Source organism: Sus scrofa, chromosome 3, assembly GCF_000003025.6.
Source record: "Sus scrofa isolate TJ Tabasco breed Duroc chromosome 3, Sscrofa11.1, whole genome shotgun sequence".
Lineage (NCBI taxonomy): Eukaryota > Metazoa > Chordata > Mammalia > Artiodactyla > Suidae > Sus > Sus scrofa.
Window position 1 is genome coordinate 841873 of NC_010445.4, and position 22940 is coordinate 864812.

Genomic DNA, 22940 nt, shown 5'->3' on the forward strand with positions numbered 1-22940 from the left:
AGTCAGTTAAATTGATACATTTCCTAACGAAATTGAAGTGCTTTGTGCTGCCAGCGGAAAGCCGGGTGACCGGCCTCGGCCCGCTGAGCAGCCGAACGAGCTGACGGATCCATTAGGCCGCTCCCGGCGCCGGCCCCCGCTCCCTCCGTCCGCGGCCCGCGCTGTAAATCTCCGCCAATTTGGGCCCAATCATCATTATAAACCCTTCCTCCCCCTGCTCCCTCGCCTGCCTGTCCGCACCTCACCCGCACAGCAGCCCGCGATGCGCGCGCCGGCCCGGCCCACGGGGTCAGCAGCCCTGCGGCTTGTCCGGGCCCGGGGGGCCGGGGGCCCCGAGACGCGGGGCTTGGCGGAGGTGGTCCCCGGGGCGGGTGTGTGGGCGAGGGCCGGGGCTCCGGAGTGGATGCTGTGCCCATTCCGCAGGCAGGAAAGCCAAGGGCCGTGCAAACCAAGAATGTCACCGGAGGAGTTCCCGTCGTGGCGCAGTGGTTAATGAATCCGACTAGGAACCATGGGGTTGCGGGTTCGATCCCTGGCCTCACTCAGTGGGTTAAGAAGCCAGTGTTGCCGTGAGCTGTGGTGTAGGTCGCAGATGTGGCTCAGATGTGGCATGACTGTGGCTGTGGTGCAGGCCGGCGGCTACAGCTCCGATTGGACCCCTAGCCTGGGAACCTCCATGAGCCGCAGGTGCGGCCCGAGAAAAGACAAAAAAAAGAGAATGTCCTGGGGACAGGAGCCCCGGAGACCCGGAGTCCAGGCGTCCACACGGCAGGTCCGTAAACGTCAGGAGAATGGCGTGATCCCCGTTCATGTGTGCAGTTTCACACCCACGGAGCCCCTGGACGAGGCCCAGAACATTCCAGCACCTGGGGGGCTGGTCCCCCCCCGACCCTGGCCGACCACGGCAGCAGGCGGGTTGATGTCAGCAACGCAGGGGCCGTCCGGTTTTGTCACGTCAGTGTGGCCAGCTCTTGAGCGTCACGTCGGTGGGACCGCGGGTCTGGGCTCTCGGGGGACTCACCCGGCAGAGCTCCTCTCGCCGACGTGGCGGGGTCTGTGGTTTCCGGTCGCCCTGCGCACCTTCGTTTCCGGTTGGGGCTGTGGCGGGTCAGCCGGCCGGGAACATTTCCCGCACGTCTGCGGGGCCTGAGCACCCGTCTCGCGGATCTTCTGCTCAGCCCGTGCCCCCCGGCTCCGTTCACAGAGCTGCAGAGTGAGTTTTGGAAATGCAGCTGAGAGGCACCCCCCACCCCCCTTTTCTTCTCCCCCCCACCCAGCGGGAAGGCAACCTGGCAGGAGTCGGGGGCCCCTGGCCTCCTGTGAGGCCAGGAGACCAGCTGCACGGTGGGGGCAACACACAGGGGTTCCTCCCGTTCAAAGAGGGCGATGACAAAAGCGACGGGGAGCTGGTAGGCGCGCCAGGTTCTTGCGGTGGAGTTGGTTTCATTACACGCAGACCCGAAAGGCCACAGACATGGACGCCATGGACTGTGCCCTATGCAGTGTTCCCGCTCTGTCACCAGGAAGGGCTGGCCGCCGCAGCATCTCAGCAGCCACGCGCACCCTCCTGCCCAGATCTTGGTCCCTCACCACCACCCGCTAGGGCGGCGGCCGGAGAGGCGCTGAGCCCGGCGCGGCTGTCCAGAGAGCAGGGGAGCGCTCGAAGGATGGGAGCCGCTGGAAGGGGCAGCGGCTGGTCAAACGGAGGCAAAGCGCGCATCAGATCAACGGCAAGGACATAACCCTCGGGATGAAAGAGCAGCCACGAGCTACAGCCACGCAGACAAACAGTAAACACTCGGGGAGGAGGGCGGGTGGGGTTTGAGGACCACTGCCAGGGCCTCAGTCGGACCACGAGGACACGTCCGCCAAACCCAGGTCCAGGGACGGTGTGGGACGCGGCAGGCCCGCGTCTCCACGGACGTCAGACGTCTGCCGTCCAGGAGAGCCCAGGAGGCGGGTCCGGGCACCCGAGGCAGCAGGTCATCCTGCAGCTGGACCCTTTGCTCTGAAGACGACGGACCAAACCCGGATCTTTCGGGCAAAGGGCACGTGGGGTTCCTTGCGTGGATCTTGCAATTTCCCTCTACATTTGAAATTCTTCCACAATGAAGAGTTACAAATAAAAAGCTGTAGAAAACATGGCGCTCACGGAAAGAAGGCAGACACGAGAGGCCACAGAGTGTGGGTTCCATTTAGGCGAAACATCCAGAACAGGCAAGTCCGCGGAGATGGACAGCAGACTGGGGGTGCCAGGAGCTGGGGCGCCAGTGGGGAGAAGGAGAGGGGCTTTGGAGGACGGCAATGACTTTGAACTAATGGAGGTGGCGGCTGCACAGCCTTGGGACGGTGCTTCACGCCACGGCTGTTCGCTTTGCAACAGCGAACCATGGTCATCAAAAGCGGCAGGACGGTGAGAATGCAAACCATACCCTGTTTAAAGTCATTGGGACCCCAGCTCTGGTCGGTCCCAGTGACCCTTCCCCCAGGCCCTGGTCACATTCACCCGCCTGTGGGCACCAAGCCCGGTCACACCCTGTGGCCTTTGCACACGTGGCCCCTTCAGATGTCAGTGTCAGGGCCACCCTGCCTGAGGGCATTTCCGCTCCCCGTTGGCCCCACACAGGGAGTTTCCTGTGGGCTCCTTGTCACCCCAGTGGTCAGCTCTGTCCTCACGTGGGACCCCAACATGGTTGTAAGTCTCCCAAGTGATGACACTGGTCTGGAGAGAAAACGGCCCCCTAATGGGTGGGGCAGGACCAGAGCCCCCCCCACCCCCCGCCCCCAGCCTGGTTCCTGCCCTGCTTGAGGGGGTGGGGGGAGCACTCGGCCAGCGGGGGTTCTGAGGCCTGGGACCTGTTACCTCCTGCCCTCTGCCCTGGGGCCTGCCGGATGGTGACCCCTGCTCGTGCTCACTGAGCCCAGCCGAGGCCTCTGGGCCAGCAGGGAGAGGGGCTGGGCGCTGGGTGGAGAAGGGCTGACCTCAGAGCCCACAGCCCCACTCTGTCTGTGCCCACCTTGCCCCCGGCTCAGCCCGCCCAGAGGCCTGGAATCCCCCTGAGGCTAGAGCGGGGTGGGGGGTCCCCTGCCTGATGCTCACGGGAAGCCTGCAAAGTGGCCTCAGTACTGACAGGGGCCTCAAGGGGACAGCGTGATCACCCGGTATGGTGACCACTGGCCACCTGTGGTGACCGAGCCGCCGAAATGCGGCCGGCGCCAATCCAGGTGCCAGAAGGGTCAGGTGGACACGCGACCCGAAGCTTCAAATAAGAGGGCAAACGCTCTGTCAATACGTTGAATCGACGGCAGGTCGAAATCGCATTTTTTGGTGCTTCAGGTGCATCCCTTACATCACTCCCTCCTCTTGATCTTTCTAGAAAATCAGAAACCACGTGTGTGGGCACCCTTGTGGCTGCTTGGGGCGGTGCTGGTCTGAGAACACAGAAACGACTCCGAATGACAAGGTTAGAGCCGCGCCCGTGCCAAGTTCAAAATCATCTCGTGACAGATTAAAGGTTCTCTTCTCTTACGCTGAAGGTCACGTTACATAAAAGCCACTGTTTAAACCACTTTGAAGTGTCCAGTTCAGAGGCACAGGGCACGGCGACAGCGCTGTACACCCGTCACCTGCACACCTTCCACCCCTGGAGGAGCCCCTGTGCCCACGATCACCACTCCCGCCCGTCCTGGCCACCCCACCCTTCCGTCTCTGCGTCCTGCCTGCTCAGGACATGGCACATTCAGCATCGCCTTTTTTTTTTTTTTTTTGTCTTTTTGCCTTTTCTAGGGCAGCTTCAGCGGCATATGGAGGTTCCCAGGCTAGGGGTCTGATTGGAGCTGTCGCCGCCAGCCTACGCCACAGCCACAGCCACGTGGGATCCGAGCCACGTCTGCGACCCACACCACAGCTCATGGCAACGCCAGATCTTTAGCCCACTGAGCGAGGCCAGGGATCGAACCTGCAACCTCATGGTTCCTCGTCGGATTCGTTAACCACCGCGCCGCCATGGGAACTCCGGCATCGTCTTTGATGACCGGCTTCTTCCCGCGTTTGTCCTCAGCACCATCCACATTGTCCCGTGTGTCACAGCTTCAGCACTTTGGCGGCCAAATCTCGTTCCCCTGGGTGGATGGGCCACGTCTCACCTCCGTCGTGGGGCCTGCCCTGCAGATGCTGCGCATGAGCTGCTGTGGACGCTGCACGGCTTTTGGTTCAATCACCCGTTTTCAACGATTGGACTGAAGTTTCAAATCTACAAAATACGGTTATGAAAACAGAGCCTGGGTCCGGCTCAGCCTGTGTGGCGTCTCCAGGTGTGTCCCGGGAAGCATGAGTGCTGGGCCGGGATGCCCTGCATGGGGGTGGGGGCCGATCCAGGCCAGGCTTAGCTCTGCAGGGTCAGGGACTGGCCTGGGCGGCTCTGCTCCCGGGTGTCTGGGCTCCCTGGAGAGATGCTTAGGGCCTGTGGGAACTCCTGCGGGCGCAGAAGCCGCGGGGTGTGGGGCTGCAGGGCACGGGGGTCGCGGGGCACGGGGCTACAGGGCCTGTGGGAACTCTGGGGCCTGGGGGCTGCGGGGCGCAGGGCTGGGAGAGCTTGACTTTCTGTGGCCGGCAGCGCGGCCGGCTGACCCAGAGGCGCTACTAGGCCGTGAGCACGCCCCCACCCGGCCCCATCGGGGGGACACTTGTTTACGGGCTGCAGAGAGGCCCAGATGGAAATTTACGGTGTGGATGAGAGCGCCTCTGGCCCAGGATCCGGCTGGACGGGGTGAGAAGATGCTATTTCCCATCGAAGGGAAGAGCAGAAGCTCTTAACAGATCGATAGCTGCCTTCAGTCAATAAACCACGGAGCTGGTGCGGGGGTGGGGATGCACCCCGCCTGCCCCCTTCTCCAGGTGGGGGCCCCCAGACAGCTTCCGAGGAAGCAGTGGTGTTGGTGGGCGTCAGGGGGGCAGTGGGGGTCACTGAGGTCCGAATGCACTTTCTTCTCCAGGCCTGGGTGGGGGTGGGGGCAGCTTGCAAGCAGGAGGCCTGGCTGCCCAATGGGCAGAGCCTTGTCTCCTGTGGTCCCCAAGCTCCCTGAGCCTGCGTCCTCTGTGTGATGGGCATCCAGGGACTGTGGCGAGCTTGCAAGACTGCAAACTGTGGAGAGCTTGCGGGAGCACGAGTGTGTGTGGCCAAGTGGCAGGTCTGTCCGGGTTGAGGCTCCTCCATCCTCTCTGTCGCCGGGGCAGAGCGGTGGGCCGCCTGCCCAGCCAGCCTCGGGGGACACCACGTGGCTGGGATGTGGCGCTCAGACTGTGCTTTCCATCTGGCGTGGCTCGTCTCTCTCCCGACGCCCCCGCCTCCTGCGGTTCCCACCCTCGGCACCAGGAGTGGCCTGGTGGTGCCCGGGCAACGGTGGACTGGACTCCAACCTGCTCGGCACGCAGGGCTGCTGGGCCAGCCTGGCCTGGGGAGCCGCCCTCCTTGGACATCTGGGCCAGGCTGCTGCCCACTGGTCCCAGAGGAACCCGGTGGGCAGTCTGTGCATGTGGCACCCCCACCCTAGTGGGCAGGGCCCCCAGGATGCCCAGCCCTCGAGGCCAGGTGATGCTCAGGTGTTGAGCGGCTGAAGCCCAGGCTGTGAAGGAGCCATCGAGACAGTGGCTTTCCTGAGTTCTCCGCGTTCCCAGCCAAGGCCTCGGAAGAGAGGCCAGAACTTCTCTCTGCGCTGGAGAAGCTGTCTGGCTGGGGAGGAGTCCGCTGGCTGGTGGAAATTAAGCCCCTACCCCACCACCCCACAGCCCAAGCCTCACCCCTTCACTAGGCAGGTGCAGAAACCGGCGCCCAGAGAGGAAAAGGAGGAGCCCAGGGTCGCACAGCTCCTTGGAGGCCCCGGTTCTTAGCTCCTATTTCATCCCCGTTTCACAGATAAGAAAACAGAGGCTGCCAAGCCCAGGCCCGGCCCTGGAGCAGCGATCACCTCCTGGGGGCCTGCGGCCCCGCCCTCCAGGCTGCCTTGGCGCCTGGAAACCAGAGAAGCCAGACGGCCTGTCCGTCCGTTACCCTGGCGATGCGAGGGGAGCTGCCTTCTTGTCTCAGTGCCAGGGCTTCGCCAGGCCCCGCCACACCCACATCCAGCCAGACGCAGCTCTCGAAATTAAATAGGGCGATTGTGGTGCCGGCAACACGGACCCCATCCTGGCCCAGGCTGGTAAGAAACCACGGATCCCCTGGGCACGTGTGGCCCCGAGACCCGGGGTCTGCTCACAGGGCCTCGCTGAGCCTCCACGCCCCCGGACCTGGGCAGGACACTCCCGTCTCTGGAGCCCTCGCAGGGTGTGCCACGCCGGCCGGAGGCAGAGCCTGTGGGTTCCCGTCTAGACCCGGGTCTGGGAGGCAGGCCCCCGGCAGCTCCCCTCTTTAGCAGAAGCTGAGCGCACCCAAGGATGCCCTCCCGGCCGGATTAGCCGCGGCCCCGCGCCTGAAGACGCTAAATCTGCAAATTGGCAGGGAGCAGGGCGAGGCCAGGACGCTCCTTTGGCTTTTCCGTCTCCGTCTCATTAGCCCTGATACTGGCCTAATGCTCCCGCACTCGAGGCGCCCCTGCCCAGGATCAGGGGCCCTTCCCGGGCTCCGCGTCTCCGCCGGCGCCCTCGGCCCCGCCCCTCGCAGAGAGGAGTCTCCCTTTCACAACGTGCAATAAAAGCAGTGAGACCCATCTCTTTTTTCTATTTTGAATTCTGTTAACTGACAATTTAACCTAAAATCCTCTGTATTTCCAGCTTGTACAGCTGTAAATAGAGACTGACAGTTTATTTTCACGTCCCGGCTTGCGGGGGGCGGTGGCGGGGGGAACCCATTTGAAATAAATACTTGCGGGTCCCTGACAGACTCCAGACGGGCCGTCGACGCTGGCTGGCAATCTCTGGGACCTGTCACAGTCTGTGATCCGTCTTTTTACAAACACAAACGCTGCTGATTTCTTATCAAATGTAAAACCGGCCCCGCTCTTTCTTAAATGGTTACCACGAGCATGAAATTGACATTGCGAATCACATGTGACACTGGCTTGTCTGCGCCGGAATTGATCGGTGCTTAGGACCAGGCGCACGGCTGCCCCAAGCCCCCGCCGGCCCGGACGCCCCCCCCCCCCGCCCCGGCCGAGCCCCGGCCCCCTGCAAGCATCGTCAGTGGGAGAAAACTCAGGGAAAATGCTAGATCCGTGTTCGCCGTGGCCTCCCCCCTCCGCCATCCTCTGAGGTGTCAATTCCAATTTCCACGGCTTCATCATTACGCACATCAAACGGCTGTAATTGGCTGCTACAGAAATTTATCCTCGAAAAGGAGAGAGGGGGGCAGAGGAGGGAGCCGCGCAGGACGGGAAATGCTGGCGGTAATGAGATTTTGGAAGCCGCCGTGCCACCCCTGAGGTTGGCAGGGAGAGAGAGGCGCTCTCGTTCGCGCTGGCTAACAAAACGCCGTTTGAAAACACGTCTGGCGGAGTGTGGGTGTCACACAACAGTCGCAAACACTCAGCACCGTTCCAGGAACAGCCGGCCGCCTTTCACTGCCGCGTCTCGCGGTGACTGCGGGCACACGCGCGGCCCCTTCCCCCATCTCACAGTTGGCACAGCTGGAGGTCCCCTCGCTGTCACACCAGCACGCCCAAAGCTCGGAAGGGGGAAACTGAGGCCCCGGGAGCCGGGGGTGGGGGCGGTTTGCCCAGGGTGCCAAAGCCAGGGCACCGGGCCTCTTCCTTTAGGGCTTCGCCTCCAAACGTCACTGGGGGTGCCTCCGCCGTGGCAGGAACCCCACAGTGCATCCCCACCCCAGAGGCTGCCCACCCTCTGTCCAGCAGGGACAGCCAAGCCCCGGCTGCCCGTGAAATCGGAATTGGCTTTTCAGGCCATGGATTTTCTGGGGCCTCCTGGGGAGCGAGCCAGTCTGTGAAGACGCCGAGCAAAGGCCCCCGCAGGGCCCCTCCTGCGGCCCCGAGCCCGGCCGCCCCCTGCTCTCCCTGACCTGGCCCTGGGAACCAGTGTCCCCACCACCCAGGGGCGCCACGCTCCCTCCTCTGGGCCCACGCACGATCCAGCAGCTCCCTGGGCCGGGGTATTTATGTCTCTGTTTTTCCTTTTGGGTTTTGTGACTGATGAAACGATGCGAAATTACACGCGCAGCGATCGTGCCTTGCGGCAGGCGGGCGGCAGCCTTCCCAGATCACGGCTGCACAGCCAGCCTCCTGCAGCCGGGCACCGCGCCAGGGCTCCCCCAGCTCTCACACGCGGCAGGAAGCACTGCCCGTTCTCCAGATGGGGAAACTAAGGCTTCCTGGTTGGGCCTACAACCCGGCCATCCAGGCTGGCATCACCCCACAGCAGCACGTGGCCTTCGGAGGCTGTCTGAAGCCTCTCAGGACGGCACCATGGCTGGAGCCTCTCAGGCCTCCTGGATGGGAAAACCAGGTTCCTCCTGGCTGCCTGGCTTCTTTTTCACCCACGGGTGTTGCCATGGGTACACTGCACTGGAGTGGGTTTCCCTTTTTGCCTTGGCCCTTGGGAAGCTCAGCATCAAAGCACAGTCTGTTTTTACTTGTAATGCTGACTTTAGCTTCTTTCCATATTCAGTCAGTTCAGCGTTCTCTTTTTCTTACTGTTTCAAATCCTGTGAGGAATGATGTGCCTGGCTCAGTGAAGGGGGGAGAGCTGGAGCTGGTGAGCCTCCATGGGGCCCACTTGCTAAAGCCGCGCCCCCCCACTGAGGCCTCTGTGCAGGATCCATCCCGCGGCTGGCACCACGGTGGGAGCTCTGCAACTGTGGGGTCACAAACAGGTTTCGTTTCTTTTGCCTTTTTTTTTTTTTTTTTGGCCAGGCCAGCAGCATGCGGAAGTTTCCAGGCAAGGGATTGAAGCTGAGCCACAGCAGTGACAATGTGGAGTCCTTAATAGCTAGGCCACTGGGGAACTCCTCTTCTGCCACTTTTGATGGAGAAGAGCCTCCGGGAGCGCTGTGTTAAGAAGGATTCTGTGGTCCTGTCTCTGAGCACGTGATGTGCTCAGGTTGTGTTGTCTTGGACAGAGGCTGTCTGTCATTAGCCAACTGCCCCAGGCTCATTGTCCAGCCACCTCTCCGGCACTCTTCCTCCTTTTCCTCGTGCTGAGACTGGTCCCCGCACTCCCACTGGGCTCAGAGAGGCTGCGGTCCCGTCTGCCCAGAGTGGTGGGAGGCCATCGCCCACAGATGGGGCAGCCAGGCCCACCGGCTTCCTTGCTGCAGGGCCGCTGAGGCCACCTCAGCAGGAGTCTGAGCAGGAGAGGGGCCCCGGGGATGGGCACAGCCTGGGTCCTGAGAACACCGGGTCTGAGAGGTCACCCAGAGCAGCGCGGATGGGCCAGAGCTGGGCTGCGAGGGCCCCTGGGGGTTCCCACGGGAGAGGAGCAGCAGGGGGCCACCAGAACGGACGGGTCCAGAAGAGAAGGCCCCGGGGTGGTGGTGGGGGAGGGGGAACATGAGATGTGGCAGCATCGGAGCAGGTGAGGGGACCCCTGAGAGTCTCAGGTGTGGACTCTGGGGAGGCCCAGGGCCCAGCATCCTCCTTTGCCCCTGAAGAGCCACTCGGAGCCTGGCCACAGAGAAACTGTGGGGTCACACACAGCTCCCGGCCTCCACCTCCATGGGGCAGACAAGGCTGCCTGGTCAGCCCCTGTCTTGGGTGCGGGGTGGCCCTGGCAAGGGGTGCCCCCCATTGGGGTGACTCAGGCAGAGGGGACATGCATGTCCTTACATGACCCGGGGCTCTCCAGTCACCAAAGCCCCAGGAAAAGATCTTCATACTCAGGCCGGGAGCAGAGGTGACCTGGGCGTGGGCCGACAGAGGCACCTGTGCCTTTCCCGCCTGCTCAGCTTGACGACAGGGCGCCTGGGCCGGACCAGCCTGCACGCAAGGCTCTTGGGGTCTCCACCTCTCCCACGCGCCCCCAGCCGTCGCAACAGACTCAGAGCAGCCGGGTGAAGTGCAGGCCTTGGCAGAGCTGTGCCAGCCTGGCCTGAAGATGGCCAGTCCTGGCACCCAGGTGGAGGCAGAGGCTGCCACGGCTACATGCCTCCCCGGCAGGCGAGGGACACTGGGGTGATGGGCGGGCACCCTCGGGAGCTGCCCTCAGGCTGTGCCAGGGCCTGGGCAGCCGGCCTCTCTCGGGCCACCTCCTCTTCCTTCCCGGACACTCAGCCACGTGGCTGAGACCACAAGACTGGGGCCAGCGGGCACTGCACAAAACGCCTCCTGCAGCCCTCCCCTCCTTCTGAGGCCATGGGACAAAGTCACGGGGAGCCTGGGTCGGGCATGAGCCCGAACCAGCCTTCTGGCTCCCACTGCCCTTCATGCTGCTCCTCCCGCTGGTGGGCACCCAGCGAGGCCCTGGGATGCCGGACACGCTCTTGGGGGCGATGGGCCACCGCTCAGCCCAGATCCTGGGGTGGCAGGGCCCCAGGCGGGGCCGGGCCAGGCCCCTCCGTGCGTGGATCCACCCTCGGCTGGGCAAGGCCGGGCTGGCATCTCTGACTGAGTGCGGAAGAGAGGAAAACCAAAACTTTAAGGTATATGAACTGTGAAATTAAATCCAAATACTCAAATAAGGAATCGCAACAACATAAGCAAAGATGTTTACCAGGGCTTGAAGTTAAATACAGATTTTTTCATAAACCCCAACACAAAACGCAATAAAGTTCTGTGGAATGTTAAATATAATTTACAGTGGAAAGAATGTTCCTTTGCCGTCATAAACCTGCACGTGCAATGTCACTCCTCGGCCCCGGGAAGCTCAGTTCCACAGGCCTCACTGCTGGGCCTGGCAGGGGGGCTGCAGACCCGGGGACCCGTGGGTGCTCCCTGTGGCGTGGCCACGTTCCCCACCCAGGGGGAAGAGGTCGCCGGCAGGTCCAGAGCTGGCGGCGGCTGCCGAATCTGTCCTGCGCTTGGGCAGGGGAGGCAGAACCCAGAGATGGAAACAGCTCCAAACAGAAAAGCAGGCAGGAGTGGCCAGGGCCAAGACCAGGTGGAGCTGGGAACTGGGCCCCTCCCAGCAGTAGCCAGGTGCAACGCAGGCCTAAAGAGTACCCCCCCGCCCTCCCCCCCGTCCCCAGGCTCCAGCTCCAGGCCAGGGAATGGAGGCCAAGGTGCCCAGCTTCCTTTGTCTGCCCCCTCTTCCCAATCACATCCCTTCACAAGAAGGGCGCCTTGGTAGTCACTCACACTGTAGTAAGAATGAGCTCTGTCATTGTGCCCCTTCCCCAGGACGGCTGCCTGCTCTCTGGCTGTGGAATCTTTGTTGACCCTGGAAATCCACCGGCCTGGAAAGGCCTGAGAGGGGGAGGGGGCTGCCCAGACTCACACACCTGTTTCCAGGTGAGTTCTGATTGGGGTCAGAGCTCCTGGAGCTCTGGGGAGAGCAGCTGAGTGCAGGGTTTCTGGCTGGAAAACCTACCCAAAACAGCAGCCCCACACACCAGAACCACAGCCGGCGTCTCAGGCGTGTGTGTGATGCTGCGCCTAGGTGTAGCTGTTTGTGTGACCTGCATCTGAACAGGGCCTGAGTGCGTCCTCGTGTCTGAGGGAACGAAGGACACCTGTGTGTGCCCGGGGCAGCCGTGCCCTTCCTCCCTGAACGAGCGGTAGACCTTGCTCAGGCAGGCAGCCTGAGGTGAGGGCTGGAGGGGGCCACCTCCCTGGCGTCATGCGCCAGCACTACTGAAGACGGACAGAGGGGCCCAGGGCCCTGCCACCCCTTCCACCCCCGCCCCCCACCTGGCCCGGAGCCAGCACAGTTAGAAATGAGGCCCCCGCCCCGCCCCCAGCCAGCCTCAGCCAAGGGTCTTGGGCACGACAGCTGAGGCTGGGGGCCAGGTGGGCTGCCCCCACCTGGATGGTAGGTGGGCCAGGACAGTGGGGAGGGTCCCCAGTCATCAGCGGCAGGAGGGGACGTGGCCCCAGGCCGGGCTGTCCTCCCAGCCCCAGGTTCAGCTGGGTGCCCTTTGGGAGGACGGATCAGATGGCTGGGCGTATGCCAGGGCTCTGCTCCCTGCGCCTCCCCCAGCCCCACCACCGGGGAGGTGGCGTCCTCACCCGCACCTGGCAGGGGGCACTGCAGCGCCCAGATGAGCCAGGCTGCCCAGCTCCAAGAGACGGTGCCCCTCCACCCCGAGGCCCGTGCCAAGGGCACGCAGGTTGGCGCCCAACCGCGCACTGGCTAAACCTGTACCAAGGGACCCCGCCTAGCAGGCCCCGAGCTGGGACCCGGGCCCCCAGGGCCAGCTGTGGCCCCTGCCCTCTGGGGGCCCCGTCTTGGGGGTGGGACAGAAGGGGCCGTCACGGCGGTGTGGCCAATCGATTTCTCTCCGCATCAGCCAGGCCCTGGGGAGGGGCTGGGCCCGAGATGGGCCACCTGGGTCCCTGGGTCTTAGGGGGTCTCTGGGGCAGCCCGTCGGGGTCCACGGTGTCCAGCCAGGGCCGGCTGCCCCTCGCCGGGTCCCGCCTCCCGCTGTCTCTCCCAGGGCTGTGCCCCTCTGCCTGCCCAGTCGCCTGGTCACTCTTAAATTTGCAGGAGGCCCGAGGCGTTTACTCAGACTCCCAGCCTCTGTAATTTATGTGCTGATGCTGCAGGGAGTATTTTCTTTAAAAACAGGACGGATGTGAGAAAAACAACAACGCCCCAAAACCACACTTAATGGCGGGGGGGGGGGGGAGGGCTCGGGCTGGCTCGTTCGCGCTGAATAATCGAGCTGCAACCTCGCTGCTGGGAAACAAAAATAAACAACCCACCTGAGCTTCGGGGACGGGGGCTTCCACACGCCGCGCCCACCTGTACCTGGGTCCGGGTCCGGGGCTGCGGTGGGGGGCTCGACGGGGACTGCCTTCCTCCGCCACCGGGGCTGGGCACCCACCCTGGGAAAGGTCACTGGGAGATGGCGCTCCCGCGGGGAGGGCTGGGGACAGGCTTCCCAGCGCCTGGCGGGGAGAAACCTTGACGGCGCCCTCCGCCTGTGGGGTAATTTAAGCCCGCTTCCTCCGGCTTCCTCGTCAGTGAAGATGGACAGCAGCTGGCCATCACTTTCCCTAATAAATCCCATCTGACGGCCCTGCCGGGGAGGGACCTGCCCGCGCTGCTGGACGGCTGAGCTCGGCCAGAGAGGCCCAGCCGTGGCCGGCGGGGCCGGAGGAGAAGGGCCGGCTCGCCAGCAGCCCTGGGCTCTGCAAAGGGGCCGGGTAGACCCAGGTGGGGTCGGGGGGGGGCCCCCGCAGACCCCCACCGGCCGCCCCCTTTGTGCGGGTGGCGGGGATGCACCGGGCCGGCGGGATCGCGGGGCCTGCGGGGGGACGGCAGGCCCTCCTTTGTGCAGCCAAGTTCCAGGCGCATTGTGTACCGGGCCGAACTTGAGCTCACAATTTGGGATTAGAGCAAATCCGAGTATTTTTCTGCATGCCTGCCCGCTCCCGGGCGCCCAGGGCCTGCCGGGTAACTGCCTATTATCCGCCGGTTCCACTCCAGTGCCCTCCCCAATAAAACTTTTCATATCCTTATAAACGAACTCGATTGCTGTGTTATAAACATTTACACTGTGCTAACAGATCATCTCCGCACATCAGAATTGGCTAAATTCCCTTTTCCAGATGAATATATTGAAGGAGATTAGAGATATGATAGCTTTTCAGATTGCTGAACCCAGAGAAATTAGTTTAGTGAGCATTTACAGAGGCTAAATTGGAACCATTAAATAGTGGATTAAATTGATGGCAGTTTCATTGTCTGTCCTTCGGTACCGCTGTAAAATCAATTAGCCGTCACCAGCCCATTCTCCATATAGGGAGCTTGTCATCCTCGCTGGAATCTGATGCAAAACCTCCCAGCAGTGGCGGTGGCGAGAGGTGTGAAAACACACCTATGAGGTGGGGTGGCATGAAAGAGCAGTCAGGACCCGGGCTGCCTGGGGAGGGCCCCACCTGCCGCCCGTCACCCCGGCCTCCCTGCATCCCCAGTCTGTGCCAGGCTGTGCGTCCCCAGAGGGGACGGGGACGGGTGAGAGGGGGCGCCTGCCGGGCATGGTCAGGCCAAAGATGGCACGTGTCTGCAGGGAAGGAGCCGTCACGAGGGTGGCAGGGGTGGAGGGGCACAGGGGCGGCCTGGAGGCGGTTTTTAGGTTGTGACAGAGCACGTGGCTCTTGCCAGCACAGGCCCGTGCTGGGAGCCCTTGGGCACCAGCCACAGAGTGGGGATCCCCCTGAGCCGCCCCCACAGCCCCAGGGGCAGGTGCTATTCTTGTCCCTATTTCACGGAGGAGGAAACGGAGGCTCGGCTGGCCCAGTGGCCGGCCTGGGGTCCCGAGCTGGCTCAGAGGAGCACTTTGCCTTGAGCAGGTGCCCGGGATGGAGGCCCTCGGGCCGTGCTGAGTTCTGGGAGCAGAGCAGGGCCTACCTCACCGGCCAGGTTCAGGGTCAAGTGACTCTGCAGCTGGGATGAGCTGTTGGTCCCAGTGAGTGCCTGTGTGCTTGCTGTGGGCCGGGCCCGGGTGAGAGACGCCCAGGGAGCCCCCGCCTTGGGCCAGCACCCCCACGCGTCCCTGCAGAATTCTAACCCTCAGTGCAGGAAGCTGCAGAATTCCTTTTTTTTTTTTTTTTTTTTTTTTTTTTTTTTTTTTTGGTTTTTAGGGCTGCACCCGTGGCATATGGAGGTTCCCAGGCTAGGGGTCGAATCGGAGCTACAGCTGTTGGCCTACACCACAGCCACAGTCATGCGGGATCTGAGCCGCTTCTGCGACCTACACCACAGCTCACGGCAATGCTGGAACCGAACCCACAGAGCGAGGCCAGCGATCGAACCTGCAACCTCATGGTTCTCAGTCGGATTCCTTTCCACTGCGCCATGATGGGAACTCCAAGAAGCTGCAGAATTTTATCCATCAGCACAGAAAGCTGGGGCTGAGCGATGGGGCCCTGCCTTGTGCTGAGGGGACACAGGCCTGCAAGCTGGTGGGTCCGAGTCACAGAGCAGGTTTGGTAAAGCCTGGTCACCGATTCGTCCAATTTGCCTCAACCAGTGTCGGGGGCCCGAAGGAACGTCCCCCAAATGTACTCTGGGCACACGCATCAGGTGCAAGAGGCCAGGGCGTGTGCGGGAGGCATTCGGGGTCTGGACTGGGGTTGGGGCCTGAACCCAGGGTCCTGGGTCCCCCTCTCTGGGGCGCTCGGGGTCTGCTGGTGGCCTTTGCCATTGTGTGCGTGGCTGGGAGACTTTTTTCTCCCTCCTGAGCTCAGCTCAGAGGTCGCCTGGTCCAGGACGCTGCACTGACCTCCCCCCTCCCGCCCCCCGGAGGAGGCCAGGCGCCCCCTCCCTGGCTCCCCGGACTGTTGGGCATCCCTGCGTCTCGGCGGGGTAACCCCAGGTTGCAAAGCCTGGTCTGCACACGGCCTCCCACCCTGTAGGCCCAGCCCCTTTGAAGAGGGGGCGGGGGGGGGGGCAGCTGTGCTGCCAGCTTGGCCACCAGGCAGGTCACTGAAGGGATGCAGCAGCCAGGGAGCCCTGGCCCTTCCCCGCCCAAGTGCAGGGCCGGGAGGCCCGCCCTGGGAGCCAACGGGCAGCAGCGTGGCCGCCCTCCCAGTGGTCACCAGGCTCATGGCGTCTCCTGGCTGCCCAGGAGGTGGGCGCCGAGCCTTTGCAAGAGGCTCTCCACAAATGATCTGACAGCCTCTTTCCCTCTCTGACCCCGGGACGGCCCCAGGCTCCACCCCACCGACAGGACGCCGGGGGCGGTCAAGTTCGCGCAGCTGGGCAGAAGGGGGCTGGGCTTCCAGCGAGGGACTTGGTGGCCCCCCGCCCCTCCCTGTGGGGTCCACGCCCTGGCCTGAGCTGAGCCCCAGCTGAGCGGCCATCAGGACCCTGCCCCGGGGGCTCGGGGCGCCATCACCCTTCCTGTCCTGGCTCTGGGTCTTGCGGGATGGACGAGGCTGGCGGGCAAGCCCCTCTGTGTGACCCTGAAGAGACCCTCTGCAGCCAAGGTGTGGACACGTCCTGTGGCTTCTCCGGGCTGGCTGGGGGTGGAGGCCACAGGGACCAAGAGAGAATGCGGATGGAGGGGCCTATGGGGTGGGGAAGGGCCCTCCCTGGGTCCATTCCCGGGTGAGGGGTTTCCTGGGGTCAGTGGGGACAAGCTGCTGGATGGCGTGCGGAGCTCCCCAGCCCGGGAGGGGTGCAAGGCCCGCTGATGGGAGGGGAGGTGGGGCTGGGCCCGGAGCCTGGACATGTGAGGTGCCTACCCCTGGGGAGGGAGGGGGGCCCGGGCCCCTGGCACAGTACGGAGCACCAGACTCCGGGCCACCCCCTGGGGAGGCCCAGCACCCGCCCTGTCCTCACCTTCCTGACCCCTGGCCTCTGGCCACTCTGCGAACTGGCAGCCCCCCGGGGGGCTGGTCGAGAGAAGCCCCGGTTCCAGCAGGTTAGTGCCCCCCACCCAGTAAACCATACTGTGAGTTTCATCCGCATCCAGCAGGTGGGTGGGAGGCCTGGCAGCAGAGAAGCCGGACGGTGGGGTGGGGCTGTGGGGAGCACTGTGCGGGCCCGCCGCAGAGCTGGCCTGGAGGTGGGGGCTCCAGCGCGAGCACGGCGGGAAAGCCACGCAGGGCAGAACCGCACCAGCGAGGGCTGCGGGCGGCGGGGGCCGGGGGGGCCCCCGGGGGCCTATTGGACCCCTCAACTGCCTCCTGTGTGTCCCCTCTCCCCTGAGGCCCCGAAAGGATGCCCCACCCATTTCACAGATGCGGAGACTGAGGCTCAGGGAAGGGAGGGCTCGCAGGGGCCTCGGCTGAGGGAGAGGTCCCTCTGGGGTTGGAACCCAGACTACAGAACTGTAGAGCACAGGGCCCCAGCCTCATTCCTTGGACGGGGAACCTTGGTCCAGAGAGGGGCGGGGGCCTGCCAAGGTCACACAGGAGGCTGCCCCTGCCCCAGCCTGGGCCTCTCTGCTGGGGCGTGCGGCCCCTCCCCACCCCAAGCCCGCCCCCTGCAGCCCTGAGAGCTGGGTGGATACGGTTTCTGGGCAGGGTGGGGTCCGGTGCAGGGGGCCGGCCGCCGGGGTAGGTGAGAAGGCCAGCTGGGGGAAGTTCTCACGAACAAACAGGGGGACCCGGCCCGCCCCGCCCGCCACTGACAACTGATATTCTGAGCAGAGGGCCGCGGGCACAGGTGGCCCCACTGCAATTCGAGGCCCTGCCTGGGCTGGGGGCTGGGGGCTGGGAGCTGGGGCCCTCGGCCTGTGCTTGGAGCTCCCATCTGTCTGCATGATGGGCGGTGGGCCGTATCTCTGAGTCCCCCCCAGGGCTTCCAGGCTGTGATTCTGGGGGGTCCCCGGGGGACACACCAGGGAATGGCCAGCAGCCTGGGATGAGGCGCCCAGGTGGGAGCCAGAGCGGCTGTTTGGGCTGCGACACCAACTCCCTGCGTTAGTGCCTCTGCCCTCCCTCCACCCCGGACTCAGTTCCTCCTACTGTCCCCCCCTCCCCTGGGGGCTGCGGGAGGACAGTGAGCGAGGGCCCAGCCGGCAAAGATGAGACTACAAGGTGTGTTATTGTTGTCACGCTTGTCACAGGCGGAGTTTCATGCTCGGCCCTGGGGCCCTCGGTGGCCTGGGGGGGGGCACATGGGCCTTTCATCACCTGCGTCGCCGGCTCCCGGTTTGGGACAGTGGTCATCTGGCCGTGATGAATGGCTGCCAGCTCCGCTTGGAAGGCCTGCGAGAAAGGAGACGGGGCTGGAGAAACCAGGCAGAGGCGCCGAGGCTCGGGGGGTCACCAGTCCATCCGTCCGACCCCCTGTCCAGGCTGCCGGTGGCCCTGGAACAAGAGCGGGGCAAGGCGCTGGAGCCCTGGGGGACATCCAGGCTCAGGTTCTCAAACGTGTGACCTCGTGGGAGAACCCAGCCTGGGCCACCATGGACGGGCCACCCGTGTCTCAAGCCCAGAGGTGCCCGGAGGCTTCAGGCGGCCCCTGAGATGAGGTGTGTGGGGGGGCAGCGGGCCCATGGGCGTGAGACCCGGAGGTCCCTTCCGTCGGGCTCCTTCCCCTCTTTGCAGCAGGAGGACATTGGTGGCCCATCTGGAAACGAGCCAGGCCACAGCAGCCTGCCCAGAGCCTCGGCCTGCCTCCTTGGAGCCCACACCTGCCGTGGCGAAGGAGCCCGGGCAGGCGGTGTGACCGTGGAGCCCGCTGCCCACCTGCGCGGGGGACCTGGCTGCTCCGCTTCCTGCGCTGAGGTCATGGGGCGCATCCTCGGGGAGAAGGAAGCAGTTGACCTCAAGATGGCCTCGGAAACAGGTCGTGGAAGAGTCAGCGACGGAGCCAAGAGGAGCGGGTGGAAGGGTGATGACACACAGGAGCCCACTCTGCCAGGGGTCTCCCCTGAGACCCTGGTTATATCCTGGGCACCTTGGCAGAAATAAACACAGCACCGCCCACCTCAGTCACCTCTAAGTGTCCAGTTCGGGGGCACCCAGCACATTCGCATTGCTCTGTCACCACCGTCAACTCCAGAACGTTCCATCTTCCCAAACTGAGGCTCCGTCCCCATTAAACACGGAGTCCCTGTCCCCCTCCTGCAGCCCTGGCGCCCACCCTCCTCTGTCTCTGTGAATCGGACCCTCCAGGGGCCTCACGGACGTGGGATCACACAGTGTCTGTCCTTCTGTGTCTGGTCATCACGGGGCACCACGGCCTCCAGGTCCGTCCAGGCTGGAGCAGCTGGCACAGCTTCATTCTTTTGTTCTTTTTTTTTAAGTTTATTTATTTTATTTATTTATTTATTTTTGGTCTTTTTGCCTTTTTCTAGGGCCACTTCCTGCAGCATATGGAGGTTCCCAGGGTAGGGGTCTAATCTGAGCTGTAACTGTAGGCCTACGCCACAGCCACAGCAACGCCAGATCTGAGCCGTGTCTGCGACCTACACCAGAGCTCACGGAAACGCTGGATCCTTAACCCACGGAGCAAGGCCAGGGATCGAACCTGCAACCTCATGGTTCCTAGTCGGATTCGTTAGCCACTGCACCACGATGGGAACGCCATTCTTTTTTAAGGCTGAAGATACTGTTGAAATACAAAGAGACATGGGGCAGCTCCCCGGGGGAGGAGGCCAGCAGGTGTCAGCCAGTGTCCAGTTAGTATCGCCCAGGACAGGACAAGCATCCCAGCTTCTCCCAATCCGAGGCCCTGGGAAGCACAGCATCCCTTCGAGGATGTTCCTGCCCCAAAGGCCGAGCCCACGAAGCCACATCAGGGTGTTCGGCACCACAGCCAGCTGGTGCTTGGGACAGAATGTCAGCGTCCCCAAAAAGACGGGGACGCTGTCCCAGAATGACGTCAGTGGTAACGTGACAGCTACGTGCGGTGAGGTCCTGGGACAGGACATGGGGACACGCGTGTCAACAGGATGCCCGAGGCACCTGAATAAGACCTGCATCGGGGGTTCTGTCTACACTCTGTCTACGCCGGCACCAGGGCCGGCGCAGGCCGGCCGGCGGGATTTTGCGAACCAGCTGCAGAGTACAGTATGTTTACACCGAGCATGTTTACACCGAGGACGACAACAAACAGCACAGAGCAGGGCTTTTAGAGGGCGGGGGGCTTACACGGCCGGCTCCGAGGGACGTGACAGACAAAACGCAGCGTGTTTAAACACCTGAGATTATTTCACAATAGAAAGGTTTTAAAAATTCTAACATCAGAGACCGCTCCTGGCCAACCCATCCCGTCTCCTTCAGAGCAGCAGACAAACCCCATCCCTCGGCCCGGCTCCGGCCCTCCTGGCTGCCTTCTCTTCCTCATCCCCGTTCAGACTTTATTTTTCTTTACTTTTTTTTGGCGTTTTAGGGCCTCACCCATGGCATACGGAGGTTCCCAGGCCAGGGGTCAAATTGAAGCTGTAGCTGCCGGCCTGCACCACAGCCACAGCCACACAGGATCCGAGCCATATCTTTGACCTACACCACAGCTCAGGGCAATGCTGGATCCTTAACCCCCTGAGGGAGGCCAGGGATCGAACCCGCGTCCTCATGGTTCCTAGCGGGATTCGCTTCTGCTGAGCCCCCACGGGAACTCCCGGCTTTTTAAATAGGCTCTAGTTTCCTTCATTCACTCCTCCCTCCCTCCCTCCTCCCTTCCTTCCTTCCATTTACTATTTTTTGAGCAGCTTAAATGCAGGGCACTGCGCCGGTTTACTGAGGAGTAATGAGCAAAACAGACAAGCCCTGACCTCACGGAGCTCAGACAGCAATGGGGAGAAAAGCGAGCCAGCGAGAAGACACATGCATGAACTAAACACACAGGAAGGGGCAGGGGAGGGGCTACGGCTGCAGGCAGAAGAGGGCACTCCCTCCGGGGAAGGCAGCCCAGGACCCCGGGCCGTGTCCAGGTGGAGACGGGACCGGGCCGCCGGCTGTGGCCCTGCTGTGGGAGGAGGGGCTGCAGATACAAAGCCGGGAACTGTGGGCACACAGACCCCCCCCACCTCCCAGCACATCCCAGACACAAACGTCACAGCCCCTCCCCAGCTCCCCCAACCCCGAGTCTGCAACCGTCTCCCCATTTGATTCATAGGAAGAGCTGAAGTGAATTGGATGGTGTCTGCTGGGCCCCCATGTGGGGGCTGGACCCTGACATCCGAGGGCAGACCGGCCATGAAACCACGAGCCCCCAGTCCGCAAGGTGCAATGAGCCATGGGGCCCCTGTGCCAGGGATGCTGGAAGCCGGGCCTGCCCAGGAAAGGAACGTGGCAGTGAGCTAAGCACCGTGGGAACGCTCAGCGCCTCTGCGCCCCGACGCCGCGCCGGGAAGCTCCTCCAGGGAAATGACCCAAAATACGGGGAGAGCGTTAGGTCCAAAGATGCGCATGGCAACGTTATTTTTAATCACCAAAAAACAAGCGGAAGCAACTGAACTGTCCAACAATTGGGGAGTAGTTTCGTGAATCATCGTTCAGACTCGCCGAGCACGAGGCAGCCCTTAAAAGCGGTAATTAGGGAGACGGTGGGGTGACAGGCGGCCGCAGCCGCAGTGTGATGCTGAGCGGAGAGCGGGGCACAGGAGTGTGTGTGCTTAGGAGCGAGGAGATAAAAAAAAAAAAGCACAAAAACACCCGGGAGGAGACGAGTGGGGCAGTCAGAGCCACTGCTCTGCTCTCTTTGGGGCTGCACCCGCGGCATCTGGAGGTTCCCAGACAAGGGGTCTAATAAGAGCTGCAGCCGCCAGCCTACACCACAGCCACAGCCACGTGGGATCCGAGCCACGTCTGTGACCTACACCACAGCTCATGGCAACACTGGATCCTTAACCCACGGAGCGAGGCCAGGGATCGAACCTGTGTCCTCGTGATTCCCAGTCAGATTCGTTTCTGCTGTGCCATGACGGGAACTCCTGCTCCGTTCTCTTTTCTGACTTTTGTAGAACGTGTGGGATCCCTTTAGTGACTTAAAATACAGGCACATCACACCTGACGGCGCAGCGCGGATCACGCGTTTTTCGCACATCAAAGGTGTGCGGGGACCTGCGTCGGGCACGACTGTCGGCGCCGTTTTCCCCGCAGCATCTGCTCCCTTGGTGTCTCTGTGTCACATCTCGGGCATTTTTCACAATATTCCAAGCCCTCCGCCGACCAAATGATGACCCCGCGAAGGCTCAGGTGGTGAACATTTTTCACTAGGGAGGGTCCGTCGTGTTTTGGACGTGACGCCGTTGCACACGTAACAGACGACAGCGCGTGTCAAGCACAACTTTGATCCACTGGGAAACCGAGAAGCGGGCGTGAGTCGTGACCCTGGGCAGTCAGAGATGGAACCCGGACGTGCCCGCGCCTGCACCGAAGAGTTCCTGCAGCGGGTCGTGACTGCGGGCGCGTCTGTGTCCTCTTTTCTGGATTTTCCGAAGTCCTACACGGGAGAGGGCTCTGTGTGGTGATGGGAGGGGTGGGGGCGCGAGCAGTATCTGGGTGGCTGGTGGGGGGCCCCTCCTGTGGGGTCCTTGGCTCGGAGACACCATTCCTGCCCTCAGAAGGGCCATCTAGTTCCCGTCGTGGCACAGTGGTTAACGAATCTGACTAGGAACCATGAGGTTGTGGGTTCGATCCCTGGCCTCGCTCCGTGGGTTAAGGATCTGGCGTTGCCCTGAGCTGTGGTGTGGGTCGCAGATGCAGCTCAGATCCTACATGGCTGTTGCTCGGGTGGCTACAACTCTGATTAGACCCCTAGCCTGAGAACCTCCATATGCTGCGGGAGCAGCCCTAGAAATGGCAAAAAGACAGCAAAAAAATAAAAAATAAACAAATAAAGGGCCGTCCAGGCGGAGCACACGAGCACATGCGCCCACGGGGTCCTGGGGGTGGACGAGCCCCTTGGCGGGAGTGAGGGGCTGCCCGGAAGGAATGGCCGGGCACCCTGGGGACGGGGCGGGTCGGGGAAGCTGCCCATCTCCAGGTGGCTTCCAGCAGGGGCTCTGGGCTGATAGGGAGGGGTCTCTACAAGGAGAATCAGGAGGTCGGGGGCTGTAGGGGGCACGCTGGGGACGAGAGGCGTCGACGGGCAGTGGTTCTGCACACACTCTGCGCAGGAGTCGCCTGCATCAACGCGTCCGCCTCCGACACACCCTGTGGCAAATAAGCTTGTTTTTCAGAGGAGGAAGTGGAGGCGTGGAGACACTGTAACCAAGCAGTGCCCTGTGGGGCTCCTGGGCACACAAGCCTCTCTGTGCCCCCATTTCTTGCTTTAGGAAATGGGCCTTCCCTGAGCTCCCAGGCGCGGGTCCAGACAGCTGTGATCAGAGGACCCGTCACGCAACAACAGTACAGCCTTCGGGCAGGGTCCTGGTGCCCTCTCGAGGGACACCCGTACTGACGCGGCATCTGATGCACCAGAGGGAGACGCG

At 62.8% G+C, this 22940-nt stretch overlaps 1 protein-coding gene and 1 long non-coding RNA gene across 3 annotated transcripts in view; both read right to left on the reverse strand.

Annotated features, from left to right (window-relative positions):
- LOC110259830 (transcription initiation factor TFIID subunit 4-like) lies at positions 665-14634 on the reverse strand. Of its 2 annotated transcripts, none has more exons than XM_021085955.1 (2): positions 12805-14634; positions 665-1206 (listed from the first exon to the last, which is right to left on the reverse strand). In XM_021085955.1, the coding sequence occupies exons 1-2, from the start codon at positions 13554-13556 to the stop codon at positions 951-953; spliced, it is 1008 nt and encodes a 335-aa protein (XP_020941614.1). In that variant the 5' UTR covers positions 13557-14634; the 3' UTR covers positions 665-950. The 2 variants fall into 2 exon arrangements, 1 of the variants encoding a protein (XP_020941614.1); XR_002342188.1 differs by lacking the exon at positions 665-1206 and adding an exon at positions 3937-4253.
- LOC106507343 overlaps positions 17144-22940 on the reverse strand; it is an 87722-nt gene continuing 81925 nt past the window's right edge. Inside the window, exon 4 of the long non-coding RNA XR_002342189.1 lies at positions 17144-17763. This is a non-coding gene — a long non-coding RNA (uncharacterized LOC106507343). The remainder of the gene's footprint in view (positions 17764-22940) is intronic.